The sequence below is a fragment of the Centrocercus urophasianus genome, unplaced genomic scaffold, assembly GCF_019232065.1.
Source record: "Centrocercus urophasianus isolate 14NV4802_14NV808 unplaced genomic scaffold, USGS_Curo_1.0 seq_41, whole genome shotgun sequence".
Lineage (NCBI taxonomy): Eukaryota > Metazoa > Chordata > Aves > Galliformes > Phasianidae > Centrocercus > Centrocercus urophasianus.
Window position 1 is genome coordinate 1,723,760 of NW_024884989.1, and position 9,387 is coordinate 1,733,146.

Here is a 9,387-nt window from a genome sequence, read left to right on the forward strand (position 1 = left end):
AAAAAGTAAGATCTTGCTCTGAAATGGAAGGACTCTCAGCAGTGTGATGATTAGTCACCTGCTGAAGCTCCCTTTTTTCAAAGAGCAGACAGAAGAAAATGGTAAAAAAAAAAAAAAAAAACCAACCACATATATGCCAACAGTTCTCTTCTTCACATCAGCCATGAGTCAAATTGGATAGTAAGTTCTGCAGAAACCTCATTTTGAACACAGCTGACATGACTATGTATAACCTATATACAATCTGTCTGAATTGTGATCTTTAATGCTTTGTTGAGAATGAAGCACACAAATGAAGATGGAGAAAATGCTTCCTCCTACACCAGAAACTCCTCTGGAGCATTATCTGCAGCTCCCCATCAAAGCAGCTCTGTATTTTCCCCTCCATATTATCACGTGCAGCATCTCTTCCCCCTGCATTTTGCTTCCAGACTAAATTCTGCCTTCTTGGTGATCTCCCCTGGCAGCCCCATCGCTCCCCACCAGGATATCCATTTCAAATATCTCCTGTGTCCAGGGGACACAACGGAAGGTGACAGCTACAGCTCTGACAGCCAAAGCCACAGCTTCAGCCCCTGCTCTGAAGCAGCAAACTGACACCACAGCTGTCTGAGTCATGAGTGGCACAGCTCCCGGCTCCCCAGCTCACAGCACAGCGGGTCAGTAGGCAAAGAGTGAATTCCTACATTCAAACACCATGCTGGACGGTGGGGAGGCCAGAAGCTGGCTCAGAGGGAACCCAGAACCTCATGAAGTAACGAGGCAAACAGCCTACAACTGAGGCCACAAAGGTCTGCAGAACTCTGCAGCGTGCAGAGCTGACAGAACCTTACAAGTGATTCTTCCCAGTGGATGCCTCTATTTTGCCATTTGATTTAAAGATCCCCCTCAGCCTGCCCTCTGAAATCATGTCACCTGATGTGAACAGAAACGCTGATCTACAGCTGGTAGCCAGAACTCTTTGCAAGACCTGCATGTAGAACACTACTGCAAACATCAAGATGTCCCCTCACTCAAGCTAAAAACCTAAAGCTCATGCCCAAAGGCAAACTCCTCTCTTACAGCAGCATCCTCAGAAAGCACTGAGAAAGCAGTTCATCAGGCACAAGGACACGAAGAACTGGCACACAACCAGTCTGAGCAAAGTCCTATTGATCCAAACCTTCCCAACAACCTCTCAGCTCTTGCGGATCCCCCTGGCTACACTCACAACCAACTGCCTCCAGTTCTTGATCTACAGCAAGGAAAGAGGCTACTAATTACAGCCTGAGGCTAGGGTTAAGGCTGGCCATTCCAGAGCAGAGTATGCAATCTAGAGTTTCAGAGATCCACATGACATATCCCTACCAGAAGGAATGTGGATATACCTAGGGAAGCATAAGGTTTGGATTTTCACCATAAAAATCAGCATGAGCACAGATCATCTGTGGAACTCGAGGCTGTGTGGGATCATGCTTAACTGTCAGTGGGTCAAGGAGAAAAGTCCATGTACAAGAAGCCATAATGACAGGTTTGCCACATTTTTGGTGTGAATATAGTATGCTTCAGAATAAACTGCAAAAATAATACATTTTCTCCAGGAAAGATATCTTAATGTTCTTCAGCTACACTGAAAATAAGCCTTATGGCAAGAAGCAGAACAGGTGATGTTCAAGATGGAGGAAGAAATGAAATCATTGTCTCCTCCACATGGCTGGGCTCACCAGAGTTCACACTCCAACCACTCTTCCCAGCAGATCCCATGCAAACCCTGCTACTTTTTGTCTTCTGTGTCATCATGAAGAGAGCAGCAATAAAGACAGGACCAAGAACAGACAACACACTCTCACACACCACCAGTGTTCAGTTCTCCACTCATGCTCACCACCCGCACAGTGATACAGCACACAAGATCATGCCACTGGACAGATACCAGAGATGCTACCAGTTGCAGAACTGCCCACCATCCCTCCTTAAACACTGCATGGAACCCTTCTCAATGAGACAAGCAGCAGCGCTCAGCTCGTGCAACTCGGCACCTGCTGGATGTAGTCACCTCTCCCTGCTCCTCCACTAGTTTCATTCTGCAGAGGTAAATGATAGATTACTAGACTTGTCAGTCAGATTTAACAGCTTGTTTCCTTTCCAGGGACTGAAAGGACTCCACTCCAGTGGACAGTCTCACCTACTTCCTAGAAAGGCAACTCTGTATGCTACTGGCTAGCAATTAATAGAAAGCACATCAGATTCATCGTTGCTATCTCAGCTGTTCAAGGTCAGCACTAAAATGAACACCAGCTTGGTTATTATCAAAGCACCTGGGAATCCAGACATGCTTCAATCCAATTCCTGCCAAGGTCAGTTTCCTTTAATTCACTTCATCAGCTCTTAACTCTGGCTTTTCAAGCCAGATGCACATCAGCAGGTTACCAGACAATAGCAACGGCTCCTGGGTGTGCAGTCAGCAGCAGCAGCAATGCAGGTGCAAGGCTGAGGAAACGGGGGATCCTTGAGATAGAGCAGAACTGCACTAAAAATCCCACCAGCTCAAGCTGTTGTTGAAATTCTTGTGGCCTATTCTCTGCCAACGTTCAGCCTCCAATTGTGGCTCCCTCCCATCCACAAAGTGAGCAGACTTTTAACTTCAAATAAGCAATTACTCCGGGTGCACAGACACACACTATTCTGGGTAAAAGCAGCATCCTCCAGCAATGTTGCTGTGGCTCAGACCTCCAGTTAAGGCCAACAAATCCATTAGCTTCTTGATCCCAACCAACTTCCAGCTCGGGGGCGGGGAGGTCACCACTAACATACGGATGCAGTAATCCTCCTATGTGACAGCAGTCCCTCAGTGCCAAGGAACCAAGTCGCAGAGCCTGCGCCTCCACAGCTCGAGCATGAAAACAGAAAGCACCATTTGGGGAAGCAGGAGAGGGTCAGAAATAGGTGAGCTACCTGTAAGCTACCACAAACTCCTGTGTACGACAAGAGCAAGACAGAGGGCTTTTTGGTTTGTCATTCATCCAAAGTAACACAGCAGCACATTTGCCTGTATGAAGAGTGAGAGGTTCTCAGCGCCAGCCTCCAGAAAGATCTGTGGTTACATCTGATGTATGGAGCCCTTAAATATCCAAGCAAGCACCAGTGTAAGGTCTACACCTTTCAGCTCTCATTATAAAGGAATACTGGTAGAGAGGAGGTAATGACTTCCATAACTAGTACTATGACTGATACACACATAGAATATTTGACTTATCAACTTGTTTACTTTTAATTCTCAATCCAGTCCTTACTAATTATCCATTTAGTTTACTTTTAAGCTTAGAGGAAGCATTCCAGAAGCATGTTTTGCTGAGCTCAGTCTCTTGGTGGAAGGCCTCGGAATGGCAAAAAGCAAAAACCCACACAGAAGTGAACACAGAAGTATGAGGAGATCTATTAAATCCACGCATTACCAAGGGTCCTCTGAGGCCTAGGCAGACAGGGGAAATGAGCCAACTAACTAGCAGAACTACATAAAAATGGATTTAAGCTTTAGAACAAGCATTTATTAAAGTGAGCCAAGTGTTTAAGCAGATGTTCCAGTCACTTGAGATAGAAGGGCTGCTCGTCGAGCCCAAGTATCACCAAAAGCTACGAGCCACTGTGCAGTCAGCCCAAGAGACAAGGAGCTGCTCTGAGCTGCATGCCACAGACAGCACTCAGTGCTGTTCAACAGAGAAATGCCCCAGTGCCTTTGTGACTCCTGACTCGAAAGAAAGATGGCAATAAACCACATCTTTCAATTAGTGCTTCAAAACTGCTGAAAAAAGAAAGCTTTATCTTATTGATTTTAAGCACTTGAACACATTCTTTCCTGGCCCACTGAGTTGACATTAGACATTCTGCATTCCTAGCACTTCCAAGCTTTTAATTCGCCTCTTATTACCATTTTTAATAGACAGCAAGTTAAAACAAGATACTTGTTTATTCATATGAGCAATTAAAGAGCAGTTATTCAGCAAAGTTAGGTTTTGTAATCTCTCAGTTCAAACAAGCCATTTGATACCATTCACTGTATCAGTTAAGCATGTCTGAGGCAAGTGCTCTAATGAGCCACATGAGCTAAGCACCCAGAGCTGCCATTTAGCATTCTATTTTTGAAAGATGCTTGCAGAATTATTTCCATAGGAGAAATTTTTATTATTTGTTTTATGACAACAGAGCTCCTAACCTGCACGCAGCATGGAAAAAGACACAGGGCTAATCTAAATGCAAAGGACACAAAGCATTTACGTTATCAAAACCAAAGCCAAGACCCACTTCCTCCATTTCAAATAAGCAAAGGAATGGCAATCAGATAAACTTCAGCTGAACGAGCAACCGTAATGAACCCAGTAATTAGTACTTACATAGATGAGCCCAGAGTAATACCGGTCCTTTAAATTATGCAGTACAGAGGCTTCATTTAAACAGGTTAATTCTGCCATGTCTTCCACCTTTGAGAACTTGGGGGGATTCATCTTCTGAATGTCATCTTTATTGACTAACGCTTTCTTTCCGTTCTCTGCCAGTTCAACCAACACTTCGTCCCCCTTTTCCTCCTTGATGCTGGCTGCCTCAAAGCCATGGCGCTCTGAAGGAATCCACACCAACTTCTTGGCAGTCCAATCAGCCTGGGTGGCAGGGTTGTAGATGACAGCCCTGTCCACAAAGAGGTATCTCTCGGGATCTTCCTGCCCAGATCTCTGTGCCATTGTGGGAAGGGAAGGTGTCCTCTATCAGTTACCCTGTGCATTGCAAAGGAGAGAAGCAAGAAGCACGTTACACATTGCACTCTTACCCACGAACGGAGCCGTGACACCAATTAAATGGTCTGCCACCAACGTCTGCATCTTCCCACAGGTGATGGCATAGTGTGAAGGCTTTCCATAGCATGAAACTGCCATACAACTGGGAGCCCCTCTCAGCAGTGGCCCTCTGAATAATTAAATCACTATCCAGAAGTCAGTGATCTTTCACATATCATCCCAGACCCGCTACAGAAAAAGCAGCACAAACCAAGTCCAGTTGTACACCACAGAGAGAGACACTGCAGCAATGGCAGGAACCATAAGAACAACATGCACCTATATTTATTTGGTGGTTAAAAAAAAGGAGAGGTGATTCTAACGTCAGCTTACCAGGAAGCACAACTTCTACTGAATAGCAAACACGATACATAAATAACATTCAACACACAGCTAACTACAGTAAAGAGCAGAATGAGTGACACCAGGCCGTTTACTTTAACAAAGAGTTGACTTTCAACTACAAACAAGAACTTCAGAAGCTCCAACAAGCCTTCAAGCTCATCGTCATCCTAAAGCTCCAAGACTTTGCACTTTCACAGCCCGCTTCCGTTGCCAACTGTGAACAAATGACGTGACCACATAAAGAATAAGGAATGCCTGCCTCTCGAGTTTACCTCGAGGCACAAGGCAGCGAGTTCAGTACTGATGTTGGATTTTCCAGCAGCTTCACAGATGAAGGTGAATGAAAAACTGCTGATGGGAGCTTCTGCATGCCCGTTTTATCTAAGTGCATCTATTTAGGAGGGAGGGCACGGCACCCTCACTCAGCAACACTGCTACATCCAGGGCTCGTGGGCTCTGCAGTCCTATCTGCAGCTGCCCAAAGAGCATCAAGGTCAAGGCAGACACCTCGCACAGATCTGCCTGACCGTTCCCTCTCTCGCTACAGATGCTGAATACTACCGGAGCACACCGCGAGCCGTGAAAGCAGAGAAGGTTTTGCGAACCGCATTCGTCACCGCAGCACGGCACGGCAGCTCCGCAACGCGCCCAAGGCGCACGAAGCACAACGCTTGTGGTCCGCGCAAGGCGAGAAGGATCGTGAGGTCGGCTAAGCTCAACGCAAGGCACGGAACCCGCGGTGCGGGAGCAGAGCGCTCGCTATAGACCGTCTAACTCAAACCTAGAGGCGATGACTCAACATTTAAAGCATTCCAGAAAAAAGAAGGGAAAACGCCGACAGGACCCGGTGCGGAATAACCGCAGCTTTCAGCCAGGAAAAAGCAGCGAGCAGCCAGAGGAGGACGGGAGCCGACGGGAGCCGCAGCGCCGGGCCTCGGGGACGCGCGGGGCCGAAAGAAGCGCAGCGCAGCGCCCACCGCCCCGCAGCGCCGCTCCCATCCCCGCGGCGCACAACAAAGGCCGCCCCGCTTCGCCCCGCGCCGCGAACGACGGCATTTACATGGAATACCCAAATGAGAGCGGTTCCCACGCAGGGATCCGGCGCTGCCGACGGCAGGAGAGAAAAAAGATAAAATAAAACCAAAAAACCCGAAGGAACCGAGAGAAGCGCTCCGGCCTCAAACAACAGGGCGCGGGGCCGGGCCGCTCCGGGACCCCTCCGCAGCACAAAGGGCGGCGTTGCCCGGCCCGGCGCGGCGGCGGAGCGGCAGAAAATGGCCACCTCCCCTCGGCGCGGCGCGGGCGGCCCGCGCGGCACAAGGGGTCTTTGTGTGCCGGACCCGCGCCTCGGCGCCGCCCCCGCCGCCCCGAACCCGGCCGCCGGCCCCCCTTCCCTTGGCCGCCCCCCGGGAGCGGGAGATGCCCCGGCCGGGCCCTCCGCCCCACCTGTGCAGCGCCGCTCACCGCCGCGCCCCGCAGCTCGCGCCGCCCGCCGGCTCTCAGCACAGCGCCGCTCCGCCCCCCGCCCGCCGCGCGCCTTTAGCGCCACACCGAGCCCTCCGCCCCCCTCTCGCCGCCGCCGCGAGCCCCGCCCTCGCCGCGGCCGCACGCCGCTCGCCCATTGGTTCCCTCGCGTGTCCGTCCGCCGCCGCTCGCTCGCCCATTGGCCCGCCGTGCGGCCGCTCCGCGGCCACGGCCATAGCAACCTCCGCACGCTACCCTCCAAACCCCGCCTCTTCGCCCCGCCCCACCCCGCGGCTCTCATTGGCCGCTCTGCTCCAAACTCTCCTCTCACTGGGCGCTCACCACGCCTGTCGCGGCGGGCCTCGCCCCGCGCTGCAGCACGTCCGGCGGGGGGCGCGGCGCGCTCACGGCGCTGCAGCGGGCGGTGCGCGCGGTGCCGCAGCGCGGGGCGGGAGCGCGCCTCCCCTTCAGGAGGGCCCGGGCCCGGCGGGCGGCGACCCCGCGGAGGGCAGCGCTGGAGGTGCGGGGATCCCTCCTGTTTCACAGAGAAATGAGGGCGTTGACCCGCTGCGGCAGCCCAGGGCTCTCCCGGCAGAGCCCGATGCTCCCGGAGCGGCACAGCGCTGTGGCTCCGTGCCGGGTTTGGGGTCACGGCTCTGTGGGCTCCCATCCCTTCCTCGCTCGGCTCCCACAGAGCGGCGGTGATGGGTGGAAGCACGCAGCGCACACGCGTCCTGCTGCTGCGCTCACAGAACTTCCATTTTTAGGCATGTGGCATCTTTTAAAAGGAAAAAAAATAGAAGCATCGTGGAGAAAACTCTGCCCTATGGCATGCTGCGTGATGACTTGTCTTTCAGAAAGTGATTTCTGTGGAAAACCTTTGGGGATCCCACAGATGTGTCGTAGTGCGTGTCAGGGACGTAGCACGGAGTTCTTGTTCTTATCACGCCGTTATTGATATGCAGACCGGTGTCTGGAGGCACCCCCCACACCCACCGCGTGTCTTTAACACACAGAGACGCTGTTGTCTTCTCCACAAGTCTGGAAAGGGCAGGTAGAAAGCATTTTCCATCTCACAACCCCAGAATGGTTTGAGTTGGGAGGGACCAGGCAGCCTCCGTGGGCTGTTTGCCCCCCAGCTCAGGGCCCAGCCGCAGCTCTGAATGGCTTGGGTTGGAAGGGACCTCAAGGACCACAAATCTCCAACCCCCTGCCACAGGGGGTTCCACATTTAATACCAGACCGTGCAGGTGGGAGAGCAAACTTCTGCAAGGAGAAACCTGGTGGCCAACATGCAGCAGCTGTGTGTTGGGTGTCACATCCCTCCCAGCTTCCACGAGGAAGCCAACAGCCCTCATCCTGTGCCCTCTGATGGCTGCTCCCTGCAGGGCCCTGTGTCCCCTTCCTTGCCCTGCTTTCTGGCTGCAGCAGCGTTTGGGCGCATCTCCAGGACTTGCAGCCTGGCTCCAGGCTCCCTCAGGGACCCCCAGCCCTGCTAAGCAGGACGGCTCAGCACCTTTCTGGGTCAAACTGTCCTTGGTAACTTCAAGTACTGAACAATACCGAGCCAAAATTAAACATTTAAATGCAGGATTTGTGTATGCGTGGATGTGATCTGTGCTTGGTGGCGGCAAGGGACGTGGGAATAAAATCCATGTGAATTTGGTTTCTAATTTGAATCCTGGCTTGCTGTAACTCCGGGCTGATGCAGTTTCTTTCCGTCCCTTCAGTCTCCACGCAATAAGGAGGTTTTGTTCTCACCTCGGCCATCTCAGTGGTGAGATCACATCGTGCTTGATGTGTTTTGACACCTTCAGAAAGAAGGCGTGAGGAAAAGGCAGAAATGCTGGCGTAAAATCTGGCAGCTTTGTTACATAGGTTCAAAACCCAGACAAGTGTGTTTGTAGGAATAAAATAAAAGTTATTCTACAATAGAATGACTTTGTAGTAAACATGTACACGGCAGGAGCTTGAAAGGAATTGAAAATTCAAGCCTCGTGCTTCGTGCTTGAGATTCAAAGCCTTCCAGGATGTAACAAATTACAGTAAGATGAGGTTACACTTATTTCTCCAGGCGTGCTGTCCTCTAGGGCCATGCTGGTTTTTTAATCGCATATGTCAATAGGAAACGTTTCGAAACAGGAGGTGTTCTCTCAGCATGGATCAGCACCAAATATGAGCTTCATTGTCTCACCCACCATATATTTTAGGCCTGGAGAGTTTAAAAACTTAGCTAAATCAGGAATGGAAAGTCTGCTTCTTACTCACAAAGGGGATTGCACAATGGTTTGTCGGGCAGGCTGCTGCGAACCTGATGTCAGATCAGCAAAAATAGCCACCTCTGCAGCAACCGAGGCGAGGCCCAAGCAGCAGAGTGAAGGACGGCTGCTCTGTCCCAGCGAGCCTCCGACAAGCACGAGGCCATGTGTGACGGCTTGTGCAACACATGGGATGTTCTGCACAACTGGCGCCTTCAGAGCAGAACAGGTGACGTGAAGGATGTGGGATGAGATTGGCTCGTATCAACCTGTTGCAATCCTGCTGGGAGCAAGACCTGGGTGGGGACCTGTGCTTACCTGCTCCTTGCTTCCTCTCTTCCTTCCCCTTTCTTCCATCCGTCCCGTTGGCAAGGAGCAGAGGTTGGGAAGGTAGAACAGGATTTTCACCACCTCGCCTTCCACCCTCCGCACTGGGTTTGGCATGCATTTCTCTTCCCTCGAGGAAAAGGAGGGCTTGTTCACAAACCTGTTAAAAAACCCGAAACCTGAGC

General features: G+C 51.3%; 1 protein-coding gene across 3 annotated transcripts in view; it reads right to left on the reverse strand.

Annotated features, from left to right (window-relative positions):
* MYH10 (myosin heavy chain 10) overlaps window positions 1-6,646 on the reverse strand; it is a 93,140-nt gene extending 86,494 nt beyond the window's left edge. For 2 of the 3 annotated variants that reach the window (XM_042833368.1, XM_042833372.1), the window contains exons 1-2: window positions 6,600-6,646; window positions 4,371-4,748 (exon numbers count right to left, since the gene is read on the reverse strand). In XM_042833368.1, coding sequence (XP_042689302.1) covers window positions 4,371-4,715 — 345 coding nt within the window. In that variant the 5' untranslated portion in view covers window positions 4,716-4,748; window positions 6,600-6,646. Of the gene's footprint in view, window positions 1-4,370; window positions 4,749-6,222; window positions 6,318-6,599 lie in introns of those variants that run through there. The other variant, XM_042833369.1, reaches the window with a different exon arrangement.
* Window positions 6,647-9,387: the final 2,741 nt, after the last annotated feature.